Below are 23,914 nucleotides of genomic sequence, written 5' to 3'. Positions count from 1 at the left end.
TCCGTCACAACGTTTGTCAGGGCTGTGATGGTGTTTCTCATGTGCTCTTCCGCTCTCCAATCAAACGTTTTAGCCTTTTAGGCCTACCCATTTCTCAGGCACCGACCTTTTCTCACTCGGTATCACTCAGCACACTCCCCTTACACACCATTTCACATGGATGACCTATTTAACGCAAGAAATTTACCTATACCGACTACCGTGACATTCCAAATGAATACACATGGAATCGCGTTATTTGTTCAGGATGCTACATTGGCGTACTAGGAGCACAAGCCTCTCTCCTACATATATATCTAGCTTCTTGTTTTGAGTTTTCACTTTTCACATGCTCAGAATCAGACCCAAAAAACATAGAGTTATGAAGCAAGGGAAGCTCACAGTAGTTGTCAAAGAGCTTTCCGCAGGCCATTTTCATGTCAAAATCACTATCATCCTCTCTCTGTCCATGATTTTATTCATTATCTTTTTCGGAATCTTTGTTAACGATCACACGAAGAAATTCCTAAGCTCAGATCTGATCGTCCCTCAGCTCAACACATTCACCCCACTCTCACCTCGGCCTTCCTACACACATCATTGCCAGTGCAACTTTTCTTTGTCTTCTGGCTTACTGCCTATAAGTATTTCAAGTCCAAGAGGGTCGACATTGAAAGATTACTTGGCTCCCAAGGATCTATGGCATTCCATGAGTGACGAGGAGCTCTTCTGGCGAGCTTCGATGGTGCCACAAGTCATGGAGCACCCGTATAACCGAACACAAAAGGTGGCGTTTATGTTCCTAACAAAGGGACGATTGCCATTGGCGCCACTTTGGGAAAGATTTTTCGGAGGACATGAAGGCTTCTACTCTGTTTATCTCCATTCAAGACCAGACTTTAAGATCAAGCCACCGGAGTCCTCGGTGTTTTACAAGCGCAGGATACCAAGCAAGGTCATAACTTTATGTTGAAGAATGCATCAACTTTTACGTCGGAAAATTGACCAAATGAAAAACAATATATAACGATTCGTTTTAATATGCAATTTGGAGACATTTTCGGTTTGACTAGCAGTAGATTGTTGGCCCGTCTCTTTAAAATTTTGACACATTAACGATGGAAACTAAACAGTAATTAGTGGGATTTGGCATGCAATTCATTAATTTCTTCATGAAACTGTACTCTGCAGATAGTTGAGTGGGGAAAGGCAACAATGGTTGATGCAGAGAGGCGCCTATTAGCCAATGCCTTACTCGATTTCTCAAACGAGAGGTTCGTTTTGCTCTCTGAATCATGCATACCCCTCTTCAACTTCACTACAATCTACAGGTACCTCATCAACTCCAACCAAACTTTCGTTAGCTCATTCGATGATCCAAGACACATTGGTCGCGGGCGTTACAACCCGCAAATGTTTCCAACCGTGACATTGTCAGACTGGCGGAAGGGCTCGCAGTGGTTTGAAGCTCACCGGAAGCTTGCGGTGGAGGTAGTTTCCGACGTGACATACTACCCTAAATTTAAGGACCTTTGCCTGCCTCCTTGCTACACGGACGAGCACTACATGGCAACTCTTGTGACTAAAGTTGGTGCTGGCATGAACTCCAACAGGAGCATTACTTGGGTTGATTGGTCAAGAGGTGGCTCGCACCCTGCAACGTTTGTGAGGAAAGATGTGACAGAAAAGTTTCTCAATCGGTTAAGAGATGGATTTAATTGTACTTACAATGGTGGCGTGAGTTCCATTTGCCACCTCTTTGCAAGAAAGTTTCATCCAAGTACACTGGACCTATTGCTCAGAATCGCTCCACGTCTGTTTGGATTTAACAACTAAGATTGCAGAGGTGTGTTAGACCAGTTGACAGTTGGCCAAAGCAGCATATTTATCACTTTGCTCTTGAGTTTGAATCTCTTTTTAAACTATAAGTTAAAATAGTTTAGAAAATTGCATTTTAAAATTAAAATAAAAGAAAACTAACTAGAATATAATATATATATATAAAATCATTTGTATGAAGTATGTTGGTTGGTGTATGGATGTCAAGGAAACTTGCAAGCTAAACAAGTATGATAATCTTTGCTTGCAGACATTGAAATTGTAATTCCGTGTTTCTCCTGGACGATTTGACTCAATAACATAGTACTAAAAATATATCATAGAACATGTGTAATGCATGTGACGGCAGAAATTTCTTACACTCCTCTCTCCCTAAATGTATTTTTTTTTCATTCCTTAAAAAAGTGACAAGCTAGCTTCGGCACAGTAGTCCACCATTTTAAGAGTTAGAAAGACTCACATAGGGATTTTATCCTCTCTTGTCTCCCATTGTGTGATTCACCAACAATAAGAATCAAATCCAAGAGTACCATATAAAATACAAACTTGAAATTTGTCCCTAACCACTGGACCACCTATGGGTTCTCTCTCTCTAAATATATTTGCTAACCTTTTAGCTTCATCCCCTTGTCATATAAAAATGATTGAGACCATAATTAAAAACCATTATTCTTTTTTTTTTCCCTTAGCAGAAATAGGTGGCTTTCTACAAGTTATAAGTCTTTTTTTTTTTTTTTTTTGTAGATAAATCATAGTATGATATGTACGTATATCATTTTTTGTGATTATACGAGTTATATTTGCTTATCTAGTAAAGTTAAATTGTACATGTAAATAAAATAGTCAAACAATGTCGTCTCAACAAACAAAGATAAATTTCTATTGGATATTGTTGTTGTCCACCTTCGTTGATTACTTTTGCCAAAAAAAATGCCAATTGGAGTAGAGACAGGTGCGTAGACTGGCAGAAGAGCCTCCGCCTTCCCCAGATTCCTCTTGCCCTTGCATTCAACAGCTTACTTGTTTGGCAAACAGTTATCATCCATGGATTAATAAGCCACCGGAATGGACAAGGACTTCGTCCTTCTACGTTTGTTTGTTTTGCTTTAGGACCACGGACACCAAATTTTACCTTCCAACTGAAATTGGAGTACACCACCACGACCAAGTAGTTGGGTAAATTAATTTTCTTTGCCATGAAGAAAATATATGCATGTTAGTATTCCCGTTCCATCCATTCCATTATAGGGAAGGCTTTTGTAACGGTTGGTTTGAAAGTATTTTTAAAATGATTGAGACCGTTTTTAGAAGAAAAAAAATTTATTTCCAAAAGCACTTCAAGCGCTTCATGCAAGAAACACCAGTTATGTATTTCTTGTAAGAAGCACTTCAAGTTTTTTTTATAGGATTTACTTACATTTTTACTAAAGATTGGTTCAAAAAACATTTAGAAAAAAAATGCTTTGAGTCACTTTAAAAGCAATATTAAACTAATCCTAAATCTGTTTTCTTTTTTCCTGTTTATTTTTCTTATTAACAAGTCACTTCACTTTTTTTCTTATTGATTCATAAGTTAATCCACATGACAGGTTTAGTTGGGTAACATTTTGTCTTCACTTAATTAAAAATGTCTTAATTCCTACTCAAATAAAATTGAAAAAAAAAATGTATGTATACTATTTGGTTTACAAAGTCATGTATATGAACGATAAGAGAAATGTTAAGAAGATTTTCTTAAAAATGGAATTCTTCGTCACATTATATTTTCTTGGTATAATTTTCTTTTTAATGTTATAAAATATTATAAAAAAATATGAGACGGAGAAAAGGCTCTCTGTCATTTCCCTGGACAATAATTGCGACCAAAAAGAAAATACGAACGATGATTTGACGATGGCGAGACATGTGTAAGCAGTCCATTGTGGAATGTTGAGACCAAATCTTTACTAGCCCGACACCCTCGCACCTTCTTTTGGATCTGGCTTCTTTGCCCTCCGGTTCTCTTATATTTTTATTCTTTTTTATTTGTACGATTACGATTAAGTTACATCAATATTTTATATCTTATTATTTTTATAAAAAAATTAATATAAAATATTTACATGATTTAATCGTGACTGTACAAAATACAAAAGAATGAGAGTATGAAAACTAGGAGGGTAGAGAAACCGGATCCCCTTTTTTTGGTGTAGAAAATAAAACAGGGACAAAGCGCCTTGTCAGATGCTCATTTAGTTGCACGGATCATCCACAGTTTTCTCACTCTCATCACTTGTTATCTGTATCTCAAAAGGAGCAAAAGATAGGGTAGAAAAATTGATGGGATCCGCATCTAAATCCCTTATAATTTGGTTAAAACCAAACAAAACAAAGTGCTCACATTATATACAAAATTGAGTTCTGGATAGAGAAACTTAAAAGGAGATTTTTTAAAGTATGATTCTTTATGGATTTTTTGTCATTTTATATTTTTTTAATAATATTTTAGGGATGAGATCTTTTGATATAGGCGCTTCGGTTTTGAATTTTATAGATCAAACATCCTGCTTTTTAGTGATTTGATTAAACTTTTTTTTTGTCATATTTTGGTGCTATATGCACATTGTATTGTAACAAATTTCCTATAATCTAGCATTTTGATTACACTCTCCTCTGTTAGAGATAATTGTAAAAAAAAAAAGAAAAAAAAAAGGAAAATGGTTAGATTCAATTTATTTTCACAATAATGCTACAATTTAGCAATAATTATCTACGATTTAAGATATTTTCTTTCCAAAATAGTTTAAAATATTTTTAAATCCCACAAAATCAAACGTACTGAAATAAGTTTTTCTTTTAGTATGTTAAGAGAAAATAGGATTGAGAATAATATAAACGTACCAATACACAATATGTACAAAATAAAACCTACCAAAATATAAATAATGTACCAATATTAACAATATATATCAAATCAAACGGACCAAAATTGCAAATAAACGTACCAATTAATGATTTTTGTAAATTCAAACGTACCTCCAGATAATATATACGTAATGTATTGTACCTAATAATAATTTGTCAATAACTATACTTAAAAAAACCGCAAAAAAAAAATTTGAAAAAAAAAAAAACTATGATCGAAAAAACATATCTAGAAGAAGAGAAAATACAGTTTAATTACTAATATCTCCACTAAATAAGGAAAAGTGGATTACGCAGATAAAAAGATAAATTCAAAAACTATTTTAATTTAAAAAAAAATATAATAATGACATGTCATTTAGTTTGAGGTGGCTATTGGTCAAAGCATTTTAATCAAATTTTAAAAAGGCAAAGATATTTAATCTAAATGATATAGAAAAACTATAGGGGATTCTAATTTTCCCAATATTTTATAATATTGACATGGAAATTATGCCAAAAACATGAATGGTGGAGAGTTCGGAGTGTCCCACTTTTGAGCGAATCTCCTTAGCAATTCCATTATGGATAATGAATATAATTCACCGTCGAAAATCAGTGCAACAATAACTGAGAAACTTTTTATAATGTTTTCTAATATATATATTAGTATTTTTTTGGACTTTTTAGTGTGCACCGATATATAGCATACATAAAAAAATTTAGTCATGAGATCTTTAGTTATCAGATATATTTGAATCCCGATTCATCTGATAAGTGTTCTATATTGTAGTCAGTGTTCAACACATCCACAAATTGTTGATATTTCAATTGAAATATCGGAAAAATCAAGGATCCATATGAAAATGGGTAAAACGAAAACTTTACCCTACATCAGCGAGATATAAGGAAATTAATGAATATTGACAAAATTTCTCATTCACTACAGAAATTTTGTAGGAATCCAAAGTAGATTTTGAACTTTTTTGTGAGATTTTTTTTACTAATTTCGACTAAATTTGTATAAGTTAGTATATACATTGCATTACAAATTTCCATGTCAAAAGCAATTCATATCAAGATATAGAGATATATCCATCAATATTTTGGCCTATATCGATATTTTAAACCCTAACTCTAGCATAATAGAATTTTCGGGTAATTCTTTCCCGAAAAGAGAATAATAATTCGAGAGATTGAAATTGTCAAAGATAGCATGGGAATGGAAAAACACCGCCGGCCATGCCATCTGGAGTTTTATGGTTGCCAAAAGTCTGGGGGCGTTTAAATGGTCGACCGAAAACGTGTCGAGAAACTAGAGGATGCGTTTCTCACGCGGACTATTATTATTGTTACTTAATACTTTTTATTAAAATTATTAATTGGCGGCTTTTAATATTGTAATTCAAAGTCCAATTAATCCCAAAAATAACGCCTCCGTCGTTTCATAATTCTTTACTGTTACCGTCAGTAAAACGACGGCTCCCTTATATATAATTTGTTTTAAATTATATATAATATATTTAATTTACACAAAAGAACTGTTTTTCTCTCTTCCCGTCTTTCACTTTCCTTTTGGGTTTTTCTTGTTGACCAATTCTGATTAGGTTTCTTAAATATTCTAGTTATAATACTAAAATAAATTGGGTTCAGGTAAACTAAATTCGTTAATTAATAATTTAAAAAATTTTAATTTTCAACAAACGGTAATATTTAATTATGGAGAATATCACTAAACTTGTTAAGCTTTACAATAAACTTGTCATAATAATGATTTTCAATTTTACTTTTGACAAGAATTGAACCTAAGACTTACAAATGAAGAGGAATATCACTAAACCATGATATTAGTATTTAAACTTAACATGGTTGTTGAAAATACCATAATTTTCAACAACCATGTTAATTTTACAAAATTTAGTCTAAAAAAATAGATTTTTCTAGTCTTATTGTACTTTTTTTTACCTTAATTACGATTAATAAAATAAAAGGTTTCTGTCCAACAAAAATAATAAATAAATTCCAATAATAAAAAAATGAGAGTTTACTTGAAACTCAAATTCCAAATTTGTTAGACGGATTGAGATGGGAGAGCTGCACCCCCTACTTCGTCGCCATGGTCTAGAAGCTTCAAAGTCATGAGTTCATATGACCTTATAGGTTACCAGCCTTCCCCAACCCATAAATTTAACCCAGACGGAGTCCGATCTCTCCTCTCTCTCTCTCTCTCTCTCTCTAACTTCTCCCTTCTTCATCCCTGTCTGCTTTGTACTTCAATTCCTGGCACGAAAACCTTCTTCTTTCTGGGTTTGTTCAAAGTGATTTGCTTTTGGTTTCAGACTTCGATTCAGATTCTTCGGTTAATATCCCAGAAAAGATAGTTATATATATATATATATATATATATATATATATATATATATATATATTTCAAAGTCCCGGAGTTTTCCTGGATTTCGAAGCCTACAATCTAACTTGGTATTGGTCAGATTTCTTCCCATAAGTTTGGTTGGACCTTTTCTTCTCGATCAACTCTCTGAAGCCATAACAGTATCATTGATCATATTTTCTTGTAAATATTTTTGTTTGTTAGAATGAAGGTACTAAATCAAAACCCTTTAAACTTCTTCTCAAAGCTCTTCAATTTCCAGCTCAACCTCCTCAATCTCCTCTTCTACTTCCTCCTCTTTGGCGGCGGTCTGACCCTCGGAATGGTGCTCAGCTTCTACATGAAAGACTTTTCCTTCAGTCTGCAATTAGCACAATTCTCCTTCTCGACCTCAACATCTGCATCCAATCCGCACAACCTAATGCCGAACGTAAAAGCAGTCCAACCGAACGAGAGTTATCGTCCTCCTCGTATAGGATTGAAGGAGTATCTAAAGCCGCCGGAGGTTTTCCACGACATGGACGATGTGGAGTTGCTGTGGAGAGCTTCGATGAGTCCTCGGATTTCCGAGTATCCGTTTCCCCGTGTTCCCAAGGTTGCTTTCTTGTTCTTGGTAAAGGGTCCTGTTCTTTTGGCTCCGTTGTGGGAGAAGTTCTTCAAGGGACATCAAGGCTTGTACTCGATTTATGTGCACTCGAATCCATCTTACAATGGATCGCACCCGGAAACTCCAGTTTTTCATGGCAGAAGAATTCCTAGCCAGGTCAGTTACTTTTCCTGCATAAATTTATTTGTTAGCTATCCTGCATCCCGTGATCTGATGACAATTTTGGAGTGCTAATAACAATTCTGTAAGTAATTAGATGCCGCAAAGGTGAGATTTGGAGGGAACATTAGTTTTGAATGAAAGATTAAGAATCCATTAAACAATGACATGATTGTTTGAAGTTGATTGACTAAAATGTTTAAACTACAAACCTTGTTGGCAAAATAAGATTGAATGCTTGACAGAGCGCCTGCTCTGTTTTAGACAATCCACCTACTTGAATGCACATATTTGGTCTAGGTGCTCATGCCTTCAAATCATCGTAGTTCTCTTAATTAATCACCCGATTTGATCGATTACCATCCTAATGTGTAGAAAACCTTTCCGTAATGGGTTAATTCGTACTTGATTTCGAAATGTCTTAATCCAAAGAGCATGACATGGACCATTTGTTTAATTAGGCACATTAATTCAGCCTAGTAGATTAACAAAACGGCATTGCTAAGCGCACGTAACAGCGCTCGATGATTTTCCTTTTCCGGCAGAATGTTCATTAATGGCAAGATCGTTCTTCTTACTAATTTTTATACATTCTTAATGTTATGCAGGAAGTAGAATGGGGAAATGTGAACATGATTGAGGCCGAGCGCCGCCTGTTGGCGAATGCTCTTCTCGACATCTCAAACGAACGGTTCGTTCTGCTCTCAGAGTCATGCATTCCCCTCCACAACTTCTCCACTGTCTACAATTACGTCATCCGCTCCAACGAAACTTTTGTGCAAGTCTATGATGATCCAAGCTCGGTAGGGCGTGGCAGGTACAGTTTTAATATGTATCCACAAGTCTGGTTGAATCAATGGCGAAAAGGGTCGCAATGGTTTGAAATGGACAGAAGCCTTGCCATTGAAGTTGTCTCGGATAGAAAATACTTCCCGGTGTTCCAAAGTTACTGCAAGGGATCATGCTACGCAGACGAGCATTACTTACCAACATTTGTGAACATGAAATTTGGGAAGAAGAATTCGAATAGGAGTTTGACCTGGGTTGACTGGTCGAGGGGCGGCCCACACCCTGCCAAGTTTACTAGAACAGATGTGACGGTTGATGTTTTGAATAGCTTGAGGAATGGGACTTCTTGTATATACAATGGAAGAGTATCCAACGTTTGTTACTTGTTTGCTAGAAAGTTTGGGCCTGAAACACTAGAGAGACTGCTGAAGTTTGCGCCGAAGCTCATGGGATTCAACAGATAGAATGATTTGACATACGAATATTTGAAACTACTTTCATCTATGATGACTAAGATCATAGTTGTTGTCAAATTTATATTCATTATTAGATTGATTTAGTGTAGAGTAGAAAATAAAAATGGTCCTGTTTCTGTTTATAATCCAAATCACTTCATTCTTACATTTCTGGTAAGCTACTTTTATTTTTGTTTATTTTGAAAGCAAAGTGGTGTTGGTGGGTTAAACTGCTCCAAGAACCCCAATTTCAAAGGCTTCGGCGTCTTGCGCCTATTTGATGGAATTGTGGACTGAAATTGAACAGAAGGTCTTGAGTTTATAGTCGTGAATCATTTCTAAAAGTGGGATTCTTCATGACTCTCTATCGTCTCACAGTTTCACGTCAATTACCGAGCTAACATTATAAAATATTTTACAAAAAAACGAGGTGACACAAAGTAGGTGGAGAGTCCCAATCAATATTATAAAATAGGGGTGTGATATCCACACATCCTTTTTTACTTCTCTCACACTTTTTTAGTTTTCAACTATTAAATCGGATGAATTGAAGAAGATCAACGGACATAAATTAACAAGGGATATGTGATAAGTAAAGAGAGATGTGTGGATAGCACACCCCTATAAAATATTATACAAAAAAATGAGGTGATAGATAGTAGGTGGAGAGTCCCAATTTTTTTAAGTTGTTGATGTCAATCCACGTCATGCTACACATAAATTGGTATTTCGGTTAGAAAATACTTAGACTCGTCTTTTTTTACTATTATTGTTGATGTAAACTTCTTGACTTGTTTAGAGATGCCCTTCGTTGCCACAAAACCCTTTGCGTTCATCATGCAATTAAGAAAAATAGGCTGATGGGGACAATCACATCTATCCTAATCAAAACATGTCATTGGAATAATGGAATATATGGACTTAAATCATCTTATGCCCTTAAGTCATTTTTATTTGAAGCTCAAGCAATCGTATTTATCTTCCAAATGAAGAAAAAGCAAAAAAACTTTCCTGTTATGTTAAAAAAAATAAAATCAAACAAGAATGTAACCAAAAAATTTGGCCACAATTAGGCATTGAACAATATTGGAATTGGAATGACTAAGCTAATCAAATCTTTTGAAATCCATTTTTTATTTTATTTTATACGAACTATTTTAGCTAAGGTAATAAATCTCCGTTTCTTTTATTTTCCCGTATTTTCTAGTGCATTAATCTCAAATAGTTAAAACAAATCCTTAAAATTGATATAACAAGAAAAAGCATTACATTATTTACCTCATATACAAAAGTAACATAAGATATTGTATTTACTATTTCATTGCAAACAGGTCCATGCTAATTGCCATGGTGAACAACAAAGTCCTCAAAGCAGATAATTTCAAGGCCAAATCTTCATAGCATGTGATATGTTTATGTTTCAGATTGCTTTGATTTCTTAATCCCAACTTTTGTAAGCTAATCGTCTTATTTTTTATGATTAACAGAGGTTAATTATAACTAGTTTATAATTAATCTCTTCGTAAACATGAAGGCTCAAGATCCAAACTCTCCAAGCTTTTTTCCAAAATCCTTCAATCTCCAACGCCACCACCACTATCTCCTCTCACATTTCCTGCTCTTCGTTTTCGGATTAACCCTCGGAGTTGTACATAGCAATCTCAAGGACTTTTCATTTGGCAGGCTACAATTCGCACAGTTCCCCTTCTCACCCATGTCACCTCCTCCTCCATCCAATATTTCAAAAACCCTAATGCCAAATGCAACTTCCCCAACAATATCCGTTGTTGCGACCAACACATCCGCTTCGTCAAGTCCTCCCCGCACAGGGTTGAAGGACTATCTGAAGCCACCGAAGGCGTTTCACGACATGAACAATTCGGAACTGCTGTGGAGAGCTTCCATGACTCCGCGGATTCCAGAATATCCATTCCATCTAGTTCCAAAAATTGCTTTCATGTTCTTGACAAGGGGGCCTGTTGTTTTGGCACCATTCTGGGAGAAGTTCTTTGCAGGGCATCAAGGTTTGTACTCAATTTATGTGCACTCAAGTCCGTCCTACAATCACTCATCGTACACCGAAACTCCAGTTTTTCGTGGCCGGAGAATTCCGAGTCAGGTCAGTTTTTATTCCCCTATTGTCTGCACTAAGTAAATGCTATATTTCTTTGAAATTTTTTTTTTCAGAACTGAAATTGTAACTCAAGTTTCACCACACAGACTATAAAACCATAAAAGTAAATTAATTTTTGACTACCTACCTTTACACCCTCTGCGTTTGATGTTAAATTTCATAAGGAGTCGCCAACTTTCAATATTTCACACAAATTTTTAAAATTGTATTACTATCTATGCTCGTTAAATTGTTTGTGAGACAGATGTGGGATCCCATTTTGAATTACATATAAGTCACACTAAGACTAAAACCGTGCAATTGGTTACATGTCAGATCATTAATTTAGTTAAACGTCATACAATCAGAAATCTATGAATCATATAATAAGATGTCAAAACATGGGTGGAGCCAATTCTTCTTACTATTTTCTGTTCTACAACATGTACCATTTGCAGGAAGTAGAATGGGGGAAGGTGAGCTTGATCGAGGCAGAGCGCCGCCTCCTGGCGAATGCTCTTCTCGACATCTCAAACCAGCGTTTTGTTCTGCTCTCAGAAGCATGCATTCCCCTCTACAACTTCTCCACTGTCTACTCCTACCTCATGAACTCCACCCAAACTTTCGTCGAGGTCTATGACGATCCCAGTGGAGTGGGACGCGGCCGGTATGAACTCAGTGACTACCCGGGAATCACAATCGATCAATGGCGAAAAGGGTCACAGTGGTTCCAAGCGGATCGAGACCTTGCCCTTGAATTCGTATCGGACAGAAAATACTTCCCAGTGTTCATGAAATGCAAAGACTACTGTTTTGCAGATGAACATTATTTGCCAACGTTTGTGCACATGAAATTTGGAGCAAAGAATGCAAATAGGACGTTGACCTGGGTTGACTGGGAAAAGGGTGGCCCACACCCGACGGAGTACAAGAGCGAAAATGTGACGGCGGAGCTTTTGAGTGACCTGAGGAATGGTTTTGGTCGGAAATGTGAATACAATGGGAGGAGTACGGATGTTTGTTTCTTATTCGCCAGGAAATTCCCGCCAACTGCTTTGGATAACCTTCTCAAGTTTGCAGGGGAGATCATACACTTCAACACATAGATATTCATGGCTATTGTACTCTTACTGCTTCAGAGAAAAAGAAAAGTAAAGAACAAACTTCAAATTAGCAAATTACAACATATAGGACCACAATATTATTTCTTTTTTGTTTGCAGTCTAGAAATTAAATCGTTACTTTCATGGTACAAGATCAATTAGCAAATTACAACATAAGCCACCATGGGATGGTCTGGTTTGACTATCACCAAGTAGGCCGAGCATCTTCTTACGAAGTACTTTCTGACCGTTTAAGACAAGTTGGCAAAACTGGCAACTTTATAGCATGAAGTCTCAGGGGCAAGCCTTGTCAAACATAATCCTAAGCCACGTGTTGGTTATCAGCAAGAGCATAAGTCTATGAATGGACATAAAAGCTATCAGACCGAGGGGTTGGGTGTTGGTTTCCTCATACCCCAGGCCCGAGCAAGATGCTCGGTATGTGTTGACCTGAACGAATGTCACTTTGGTACCATGTGCCGACTAAAGAACAGAGAAGTAACTGGCTAGTCATGCCTATGTACTTGGTTTATTAAATGCAAGAGCGGCCCACATCCGATGGAGTACAAGAGCCCAAATGTGATGGCGGCTCTTATGAGTGGCCCGAGGAGTGGTTATGGCCGGAAATGTGAATACAACGGGAGGAGCACGGATGTTTGTCTTGTTCGCCAGAAAGTTCATGCCTAATACTTTGGATAACCGGCTGAGACTTGCATCGCAGATTATCATGTACTTCAGCACATAGATTCAGATTGTTACATTTCCTTTTTGTTAATATTAATCCTAAATCGATTTAACTAAACGAAATCCCATTTAAGTTCAATAAAATCGTTGATATCCATGTAAATAAACTAGCACAAGCGAAAATGAGAGACTAAATAAGCAGGCAAGAGAACCGAAGCCAAGAAAACAAAATCCGTAGATTTACAACACAAGACCGTTAAAATTGGTTGGTGGTGCGATCACTGACTTGCTCCGTAAGTGTCCTCCGACAACGACGGCGACTCGGACATGGATTCAAAGCCCGCCTCGTGACTCGGCGAACCAGCCACGCCCCGAATCTCGTCTATCATTTTCACCACCTGGCTCATCTTAGGACGTTGATCAGGCGAAGCCGCAGTGCAAGCCATCGCAATCTGCAAAAGCCCCACCATCTCCTCCTCAATATCCTTGTACCTCATCAGCTCCAAATCAAACACCTCCGCCGTCCATTCTTCCCTGACCACAGACTGGACCCACCTGGGCAGGTCCACAAGTCCACCGTATCCTCCCCCGGACCCGCCATTATCCACTACGGAGGGACACTTCCCTGTGAGCAGCTCCAGCAGGAGAACACCGAAAGCGTACACGTCTGATTTCTGCGTCAACTTCCGGCCGTCCAACGTCTCGGGAGCGCGGTAGCCGCAGGATCGAGGAGCGGTCGACGTGGCGGGCGGAGGAGGCACGAAGACGGAGAGTCCGAAGTCGGAGACGCGGGCGTTACCGGTCTTGTCTAAGAGGATGTTGGTGGACTTGATGTTACCGTGGGTGAGCTTAAGCGGACTGCACGAGCTGTGAATGAAGGCCAAGCCTCGAGCCGCGCCGGCTGCGATTTTCAGCCTCGTTGTCCAGTCCAGCGGAGTCCGACCGGGTCCACGGTTTCCTGTTCAAATTAGCCCTCATAAGTTCACGATAATTACAATTAGGACAATCATGTAAAGGCGTGAAATGCTGCGTAGTAGGGCGCTTTTTGGTCATATTCAGGCGGAAAAGAAGGAAAAGGAGCGAGCAAGAAACAAAGACAAAAGCAAAGGGAAAGACAGAACAGACCCAAAATTACAAAAAAGCCCCAACCATTTGACCCCGTTTGACCACACAGAGTACGCAACCCTCCACTCATCCGCGGGATGATTGAAAATTCGAAATAGTGAAAAATTGAAAATAAAAAACGCAGAAAATTGTGAGGAATTTTAACGAAAAATTAAATTTTTACTCTAAAAAGTCTTAGTAATTTTTTTTTTTTTTTTAATTCTTGGCAACCAAACAGAAATTAAGCAGGAAAAGTGAGAAAATTTACCGTGGAGAACCCAGAACAGGCTGCCATTGGGCATGTAATCGTATACCAACAATTTCTCCTCCCTGGCGAAGTAATAAGCCCTCAAGCTCACAATGTTGGGATGGCTGAGCCGCCCCAGCACCGCCATATGCTGCTCGAACTGAGTCTTCCCGCCAATCTGAGCATCCTTGAGCCTCTTAACCGCCACCACATTGCCATCGTCGAGAACCGCCTTGTACGCCGTCCCGAACCCGCCTTTCCCCAGCATCTCGGCCGAGGCCCTGAGCAAGTCCTCGAGCTCGAAACGCTTCACTCCTTCGAAGAACACCATCCGACCCCGCTCGTACCCGGGTTGGGCGGAGGAGTAGGGGCTCGACGAGTACACGATCTTCTCAGTTTCTAGAAGCTTCGAGCCGCCCTTGCCCTGCCGCATTTTGGTGCTGAAATTCCGCCAGAAGTAGCAGTACAGCATCAGCGAAACCAGCACGAGAACCAAAGCGTCGCCGACTATGATGGCGATTAGAGCCTCCGGACTCATTTTCGCGCTACCAACACGGTGAGAATTTCCCGATTTGTTCGGCGCTGATTTCGCGGGCAACGAACTCGGCGACGACGCTACGACGGTTGGGTTAGCAGCGGGCATTACAGGAGACGCAATGGCTCCGTCAGATCCAGGCCGGGTCGGGTCGTTTGATGTACCCTTGCAGCTCTGCACCGGAGACCCGCATAGACCCGGATTTTCAGCAAAAGCGGTTACGGGGAAAATCGAAAAGGACTTGGGTATTTTGCCGGTCAGACGGTTCGCAGACACATTGAGGTCCTGCAGATTCGGCAGGCTCAGACCCGACAGTGAACCGGAGAAACGGTTCGCCTCGAGCCGGAGAGTGAGAAGATGGGTCAAATGGTTGACCGTTGCGGGAATCTGGCCGGATAAGTTGTTGTAGGACAGATCGAGACGGTAGAGACGGAAGAGAGAGGTTGCGGAGGAGGGAAAGTCGCCGGAGAGTTCGTTGTAGGAGAGGAATAAGAGTTTGAGGGCGGTGAAGTTGGAAAGGTCCGGAATGGGGCCGGAGAGGCGGTTACCCTTGAGGCTCAGAACTCGTAGCTGAGTTAGCGCGGTGAGTGGCTCGAACGAACCGCGGAGGTCGAGGTTCTCGAGGACGAGTCGGGAGACTCGGTTGTTTGTGCATGAGATGCCGGTCCAGGTGCACGGATCACCGGAGGTGGAGTTCCAGGCGGTGAGCTTGTTGGATGCGTCCGACGTGGCTTTGAATGATAGGAGAGGTTCGGTATCTGGATTTGAAGAGACGTGGAGAGCAGCGAAGAAGAAGCTCGTGAGGAGGAGAGTGGCCACGGCGGCCATGGCTGCCATTGTTTCTCTGCAAGTGAGAGCAGAGAGAGTGAGTGAGGGAGACAAGTGAAATCTCTTGGGTACTAGTAATAAAATAAGTTTAATGAGGGTTGGCGGGACGTTGGTGTAATTATTGGGAAGTAGAGGAGTTTCAATGCAATTTACCGATAAAATGACGGATGCCCCTTGACCTTTCACTGCAAGCGGGCAGTGTGACAGTGTGTAACGTATAAAGCCGTGTAACGCTAGGATTTCATGTCGTTTTATATCGCCTGATAGATATCATACCCGGGGATATAGGGAGAGGGAGTGCGATGGGGGTTCATGGAATGGTATTTGTGTGCTGCCGCAGAGTATCATTCCCGGATGGAGGAGCGGAAACGTGGGGACGTGGGTAGAGTTATTTGGGCGCGCTCCGAGATCCATACGAAAGGAGTGATTCTTTTCTAGTAAATCAGACGATCTTCCGGCACGATCTGCCGCTGATGCGCGTGCTACTGCTCGCATGAGTCTGAGGGTTTCACATGTTCCATTAAATGAGTTATCTAGTCAACTATGTTATTTATTTTTAATTGGATTCTTATGGATTGACTAAAACAGCCATGCATAATTAATCCGATGACAGTTTTGCATAATCGTGACAGTTGCTTGTTTAATGAAGAATGTGTTTCAAACGAATCATACGATGTAAGAACGAGTTAAGACACATTTTGATGCGTGGTAGGTTTACAATAATGTAACATTGTTCCGTTGGCATTATTACATTGGCATCATCGTTTCATTGACTCGCTTGTCCCTTAATTTGGATTTTTATCATGTAGACTCTTAACAAAAGAAATAATCTAGTGATTGAGCTTTTAAAGTTTGTTATGGTTTGCAAGAGACATGACCACATCATTTGTAAAACGTTTCATACAAAATTATAATACTTCTTATTTTAAGTTTTAGCCAATTTTATATCGATCCATGAACCGTCATTGTCAAACAATTTTAAATCAATCTATCATTTCTTGCTTAAAGGCTATGATGAGTCGATTTCACATTATACATTTTATCCTATTTTTGTTATGTTTTGATGAGATTTTGATACTTTATTTTGTATTTTCAATGTGGGACATGTGAATACTCTGAACAAAAAATGATCAAACGGATGAATTTGAAGTAATTCAATTTGGGGTAGATTCGTGAGTCCCTTCAAGTTGTTTGTGTTAAAGTTTCATATTTTTATTCTGAAGCACATGATCATGGCGAATTAATTAAAGCCCAACACGCAGTGATGACAGATTGACGTTTCATGCTTAATTGTGATTTTTGAGCAGTTACTTCATTACTCTCACATATGATATTGACAGGATGCTTTAAAATATAGTTTGTTAATGATAATTGATAGGGCATGTGCATTTCAAAATTACTAGCACAACACAAATTTCATAAAAAGCTCATGATAGCCGTGTGTGGCTTGTTGATATCACTTTTTTCTTCTTCTTCTTGTTCACGTATCCAAATGTAGTTTATGTTATTTAAAGTAGCATCAATCGATTTTAAATTTGTTACTTTGGAGCCATATCGTTGATTGTTTTGGTTTAAAGTAGGATTTAATCATAGAAATTGATAGTTTAATCCACTAGAATAATACAAGTGCACTTAGAGTTTGGACAAGACTTCAATTTTAATCTCTTTTTACGTGCAGGGTGGGTGGGGTTGAAAGGAGTGTAGTACTAAACAATTTGCAGAAGTTTGTTTTGAAAGTAGAGCATTTTGGAACCACGGAAAGTTATTTAGTGAAAATGCGATAGAATTTCAAGTCAAATTTAGCAGGATATGTGTCATTTGACTGCATTAAGGAGTGGGCTAAAATGTTTTTCGTCTTTTTGAATCCTATTGAGGCTAGTCCTACATTTCGGTGTGTGAGATATTTGAGACTTTGACAAAAAAAATGTAGAACATTTTGTGCAATATTGTCATTTCGGTTCAACAATGGTTGGAGCGAGTACTCAGATGTAACTTCAACTTAAACATCGTTTCATGTTAATATTATGAACCATTTTCAGCAGTGCGTCATAGAACATTGAAAACGATGGTCGCATGATTTTATATGTATATATTTGTGCAAAAATTACAAAAGATGTGCCCACTAAGAAAAATTACAGACGATAATTAAAGCCTTCATTCTTAACCAAGCCCCAAACAACCCTTAAAAGTCAGTTTTAACTTGAATTGATTCAATTAGGTTTACTTCACGACAAAACCCAACACTTAACGGGTTGTATAGGTGGGTTAAGTTTCCTTCCAATATTTGGAAGGTAATATGGCTCCGATTCTCCTTCCCGTTAGTTGAAATACAATCACATGGCTTCGCAAGAATCATTTCATTAACTCAATCATTCCATTTGGCGACAAGATAAATTTCCCAGAGTAAGTTGGTTCCTAGCTTAGTTGTGGTATAACACTTTCGACACCAAATTAGGGGTGGTAGTAGGGTCACTCCTATGTGTTGATCCATTCATATATAGAAAAAAATAAAACAAAAATGCAATGCATACTTCATTATTCAGATTGCATCAGGAAAAGCATAGATTTGTTCAAGTAAAATACAGGGTTTACCGATGTGGTAGAAGAATCTGCCAGGGATTTTGGAGGAGAAGACAAATAAGGCTTGGGTGGTATCTGCAACGAATCAACACTCCTTTCCAACATATCTATCACTTCCTTCATCGCAGGCCGATTTGAAGGATCAGTTTGTATGCACCACAAGCTCACTATGATCATCTTCCTCGTTCTTACTTTGTCTTCCTCGTTCGTAACATTCTGCAGACCAAGCTCTTCGTCCCGTTCAACACGCTAATAAATCCAATGCGGAAAATATATTTCACTTGTATTTTCAGCTTCAGCGTCGATGTTCCTTCTTCCTCCAACCATCTCTAAAAGCATCATTCCGTAGCTGTACACATCTGACAGCCGTCTAACTTTCATTTGTAAACAGCACCATAGCCTCCTTGTCCTAATTTTTCTTTGAAGGAGTTGGTCATGTTCATGACCTCAGAATAGCTGTGCCCTTGAACTTGAAGTGGCCCATTGCTCCTTAGAAAGGCCTCAACAATTCGATGTTTTTGGATTCGCTTCTTCCAAAAGAAACAGTAGATAACAACTAGAACGACGATAGCAGAAGCTGCACCAACTGTTAAAGGAGAGTTAGTTTGATTGAAGGTATGTTATGCAGAGTAATCAATTGACTTTGCCACCATGCTTAAACGCTTCCATGATTCTTAGAAAATTGATCTAGAGGCATTGTGAATGATTGATTTCCGTACTTCGGTTCTAATGCTCCTAGATGAGTATATCAATTAGATATTTAAACGAAGAGATATCAATATTACCTAGTCCAAGAATCAATTTCAACTACTTCTCTTGCAACATGAACTGCAAAGAAAACTGCTGTTAGCTAAATCACAGAAGATGGAAGTGGCAAAATAATGTTACCATTTAAAAAAACAAGCGTTTTCAATAAACTGTTTCCTGTTACTAAGAGTTATATCCTTTGAAGAAGAAATCGGATTGTCACACGTCAGAGAAAGAAAAAAAAGGTCATGTAAATGTATATACCTATTTCTCTGGTGGTGCATTTAAATTTTCCCTCTTCAACCAGGCATTCACCTTTTCTTTCACTACATTGAGAACAGTCTGGTGTTACCATTTGGAGGGTAAACTCAGAAGTCGATGAAGAGAGCTTGTTGGGTTGAGACGAAAGCATGGGGACCTGAATGGTTGCGCACCCTGGCGGCGGTGGCGCCCCCGGGGGGCGGGAGCGGCTAGGTAACCTTCTGTATTGATACTGAATTGTATAGAGGTTAAGAATTACTCCTCTAATTCAGAACAAGAGTGCTGAATTGTATAGAGGTTCAGAATTCTTTGATGGCATTCAAAAATCCTTGCAACCCCTCTGAACCACACAGATTACGGAAAGGATGGACTGTTCAGTGTTCACTCGTCGCGTCGTGAAACATTTTGTGTTCCGCCTTGCTTTCGGGTCTACTTATTTGTGTGATCACTGAACAGCTTCATAGCTGAACAGCATCTCCTAGTAATAACGTTGGAAATTAATTTAGTAAAACGTCATGACGAATTTGGTCGTTTGCGACTGTCGTTTTCTCTAGCGGTTTGATGGTGTAAGTAGGAGACGAGGCAAGAGGGAAGAACTTATCCACAATGCATTACTATTCACAAATGCAAATGTTTCACATATTTTGTGTTGAATATATATATGATTGCGGGACGGGCAGTAGGAGGGTCACTACTAGTGTCTTGATTCATTCATCTATAGAAAAACCAAAAAAAACAAAAAAAAAACAAAAATGAAATGCATACTTCATTATTTAGATTGCCTCATAAAAACACAGATTTGTTCAAGCAAAATACAGGGTTTCTACTGTATTGATACCAATGTGGTAGAAGAATCTGCCGGGGATTTTGGAGGAGAAGACAAGTAAGGCTTGGGTGGTATTTGCAACGAATCAACACTCCCTTCCAACATATCTATCACTTCCTTCATCGCCGGCCGGTTTGAAGGATCAGTTTGTATGCACCACAAGCTCACTATGATCATCTTCCTCGCCCTTTCTTTGTCTTCCTCGTTCTTAACACTCTGCAGACCAAGCTCTTTGTCTCGTTCAAGACGCTGGTAAATCCAATGCGGAAAATATACTTCACTTGTATTTTCAGCTTCAGCATCGATGTTCCTTCTTCCTCCAACCATATCCGAAAGCATCATTCCGTAGCTGTACACATCCGACTTGTGTGAGACCCCTCCAAAATTTCTAAAAAATACTTCTGGAGCAATGTAACCTGCTGTACCTCTTGCTCCCAACATCGACACAATACTATCTTTATTGTTGCATATTTTGGCAAGACCAAAATCCGAGATTTTTGGGGTGAAGTTTTCATTGAGAAGAATGTTGTGAGGCTTGATGTCTAAATGCAAAATTCATGTGTTGCAACCACGATGTAAGTACTCCAACCCTCGAGCAATGCCGAGTGAAATTTGATCCAATGCTTCCCATCCCAAGTGATCATGACCTACGTTGGGAGTACTTGCATCAAATATGAATTTCTCGAGAGATCCGTTAGGCATGAATTCATAGATGAGAGCTCTTTTGGAACCCTCAAAACAAAAGCCTAACAAGGTGACGACATTGACATGGGAAGTTGTACTAATGGCTGCCACTTCATTCATAAATTCTTCTCCATCTGCTTCTAGTTTGGTCAAGACCTTCACTGCTACAAGACGGCCGTCCTTTAACTTTCCTTTGTAAACAACACCACAGCCTCCTTGTCCTAATTTTTCTTTGAAGGAGTTGGCCATTTTCTTGACCTCCGAAAAGCTATATCTTCGTACTTGTAACGGCCGGTAGCTCCTTAGAAAGGCCTCTACAATTTGAAGATTTTGGTTTTGCTTCTTCCAAAAGAACAGAAATCTATATGATGATGACCTTCCCCTTAAGCAGCAAACGATAACGATTAGACATATGAGACCAGCACCTGCACCTGCACCTGCTGAATATACGTTGAAAATATAGTGATGTATTCGATCAAATGGTAGGCATCCCGTGTGGCTATAAACCTTACACAACATATAAACTTAGGAAAACAAATCTAAGCAAGAGGGTTAATGCAATAAAGTTGTAATTACCTATGGAGACTTTAGCGACCAAGTTTCCACCTTCGTCATCTTTGTCCATACAGCGCACAGCATGAGTTCCACTGTGGCAGAGGCACCTAGAACGGTAGGTGGTGTAATTAAACCCACATAACCCTCCGCTTCTCTGGCAGAGGCTGCAGTCGACTGCCATCCACTTCATCTCAAACCCTCTCCCCAACACTTCCTTCATTCCCGCTGCCTCACCATTCCTGTACCCTCCACCATGCGCTGCCGCCACCTTACTCGATCCACACTTTTGGGACTCCAGGACATTTCCAACTTCAGGGTATTTATCCCGAGGCAGAGCAAGAACCGAAGTGTTATTACAACCAATATTGTACGTTGGAAAAGAATCGACAAACGAAGAGTTGCAGTTGTAGAGCAGAAAGAATTGATCTTGATTTGGAGACAGCTTAAACTGAACATTAGGGAGGGTTAAGTTGTTGATTAACGACAGGTTAGTACAAGCAGAGTTGTTTAGGTAGTGTGAAAGCAGAGCATTTGAGACAAGAAGAGAACGGCTTTGGTAACTGATGTTGTGGATTATGTAATCGTTACCAGACAAATGGAGAAATGGGTAGGCTTCTCCGTCATCGTCTCCGCCTTGGCAGGAGACCTCGAAACCCGGATACCCACAAAAGGGTTGTTGCTTGCGTTGGATGTAGAATGGATACCTAATGTCTTGGCGGCCGCAAGTTATGGGCACACTGCAGTTTTGGTAGAAAAAGTCCACAGCCAAAATCAATGAGGTTTCGGATGACAGGACAAAAATCATGAGGAGGAGGATACAGACGTTTTGATTCATTTTAAATTTTAGAGAGAGAGAGAGATCATGAGAAGACTCAGGGTCATCGAAAACTTCATCGTTGCATTTTTTTTACATAGAAATGGATTTAAAAGGATTTATAAAATACTTAAATTAAGAATATACCTGGAATATAAAGTTTAATTAAAAGTAAAAGCACTTTAATCAAAAGTTGAAAAGTAATAGATGTTTAATTTAAAAAAATCTAAAATGAGGTATCTAATTCTAATTTATCCTTTTTATAAAAATCGAAGATGATAGAGTGCCTTCAAATTCAAGCGAGCATGCTCCCTCTTTCAGTTGGATCCTCGGACGAAATTGGTCAGAACAATCAACAGTGAACAATCCGCATTCAGGAGGATGTGTACTATTTCTTCACGGCATGTATGGTTGATTAAGAAACTTTAATCAACACGCTACTTGGAAATTTCATATGCAGCAGACGATATAGAATCAAGAGTTTGGAAAAATTCAGCATACAATATGGAAGTGCTTTTGCACTTCACTTTTCTCCACCTGCGCACTTTCGTGCTTCTCTGTTTTTTGGTCATAGTATTGAACAAATCAAAAGAAAATCACTTCCGTTCATTGATTTATTTACTTTTAGTAAGATTATAGTATTCGAGTCCGACACACATTTGTTTTCCCCAATACCCCAACAAAATTGAATCGAATGAGGTTTCCTTGCACAAGACCTTCCTCAACTTCTGAAACTCACTTCAAATTATTTATCAAATTTACATATACATTACATGCATCACTAGAGTAAAAGATTCAAACAATATTGGCTGGCCTACGAAGACGGATTACAAAAAAATGGGAATACATGGTTAAAAAGAATGGTGGCTCCGCTAGGGCGTTTTCCTTCCATGGCATCCTTCTTGTTACTAAGAGTTATATCCTTTGCAGAAGGAATCGGAGAGAAAAAAGGGTCATGTAAATGTACATACCTATTTCTCTGGTGGTGCATTTAAATTTTCCCTCTTCAACCAGGCATTCACCTTTTCTTTCACTACATTGAGAACAGTCTGGTGTTACCATTTGGAGGGTAAACTCAGCAGTCGATGAAGAGAGCTTGTTGGGTTGAGACGAACGCATGGGGACCTGAATGGTTGCCCACCCTGGCGGCGGGGGGCTAGGTAACCTACTGTTCGATGAAGCGATATAATAAGTATGGTAAGCATTTCCGCAGCCATCACTGAGTTGTGGATTAGAACTTTTGTCTAAGGTGGTGTTGCATTTGAAAGGGTCAGATTGTGTGTGAATAATACTACGTCAGGGATTGGAGAAGCGCCGGGAAGACTCATGCCTTCGAAAACTCCGTCATTGCAGCGATCCTTTCTAAAGCGGTCGGCAAGGAGACTGTTTTTGATAAAAATCGTAGTAGATAAAGGACCTTCGAATTCATGCCAGTATCCCCCCTCTTTCAATTGGATCTTTGGCCGAGAGGCTATTGAACAAGTGACTGTGAACAATCCGCATTCAGACGGATCTCCCATGCTTGTGAAGGGGAATCTGATGGTGCCTGCTATGTCACTGCAGAATTGGGCTTGACAATGTTTGGAAGGTTTCTCATCTGAATATCCAGCAGAGTGCAGAACCACAAGGTGAGCAAGACCGGAGAGAAACAAAGCCACCGGAGCCATCCGAAAATTCCAAGTTGATCAACAAGAAGAAAACACCCGTAGAGGAAGAAAAATAAGATCTACTCC

At 39.1% G+C, this 23,914-nt stretch overlaps 4 protein-coding genes and 1 pseudogene across 4 annotated transcripts; 3 read left to right on the top strand and 2 right to left on the bottom strand.

Annotated features, from left to right (window-relative positions):
- Nucleotides 1-361: 361 nt before the first annotated feature.
- LOC137731268 (glycosyltransferase BC10-like) lies at nt 362-1,815 on the top strand. Its single transcript, XM_068470367.1, has 2 exons — nt 362-934; nt 1,171-1,815. The coding sequence occupies exons 1-2, from the start codon at nt 362-364 to the stop codon at nt 1,813-1,815; spliced, it is 1,218 nt and encodes a 405-aa protein (XP_068326468.1).
- Nucleotides 1,816-6,783: 4,968 nt separating this feature from the next.
- Nucleotides 6,784-9,509, top strand: LOC137732138 (glycosyltransferase BC10-like). Its single transcript, XM_068471438.1, has 2 exons — nt 6,784-7,853; nt 8,465-9,509. Exons 1-2 carry the CDS (start codon nt 7,296-7,298, stop codon nt 9,107-9,109), a joined length of 1,203 nt encoding a protein of 400 aa, XP_068327539.1. The 5' UTR covers nt 6,784-7,295; the 3' UTR covers nt 9,110-9,509.
- Nucleotides 9,510-10,628: 1,119 nt separating this feature from the next.
- LOC137730675 (glycosyltransferase BC10-like) lies at nt 10,629-12,319 on the top strand. The gene is made up of 2 exons (XM_068469642.1): nt 10,629-11,219; nt 11,672-12,319. The coding sequence occupies exons 1-2, from the start codon at nt 10,629-10,631 to the stop codon at nt 12,317-12,319; spliced, it is 1,239 nt and encodes a 412-aa protein (XP_068325743.1).
- Nucleotides 12,320-13,114: 795 nt separating this feature from the next.
- On the bottom strand, nt 13,115-15,769 carry LOC137732247 (probable leucine-rich repeat receptor-like protein kinase At1g68400). The gene is made up of 2 exons (XM_068471548.1): nt 14,373-15,769; nt 13,115-13,958 (listed from the first exon to the last, which is right to left on the bottom strand). The coding sequence occupies exons 1-2, from the start codon at nt 15,721-15,723 to the stop codon at nt 13,279-13,281; spliced, it is 2,031 nt and encodes a 676-aa protein (XP_068327649.1). The 5' UTR covers nt 15,724-15,769; the 3' UTR covers nt 13,115-13,278.
- Nucleotides 15,770-20,125: 4,356 nt separating this feature from the next.
- LOC137732989 (rust resistance kinase Lr10-like) lies at nt 20,126-23,914 on the bottom strand (annotated as a pseudogene).

Source organism: Pyrus communis, chromosome 4 (assembly GCF_963583255.1).
Source record: "Pyrus communis chromosome 4, drPyrComm1.1, whole genome shotgun sequence".
Classification (NCBI taxonomy): Eukaryota; Viridiplantae; Streptophyta; class Magnoliopsida; order Rosales; family Rosaceae; genus Pyrus; species Pyrus communis.
This window is presented reverse-complemented; position numbering and strand designations above follow the sequence as displayed.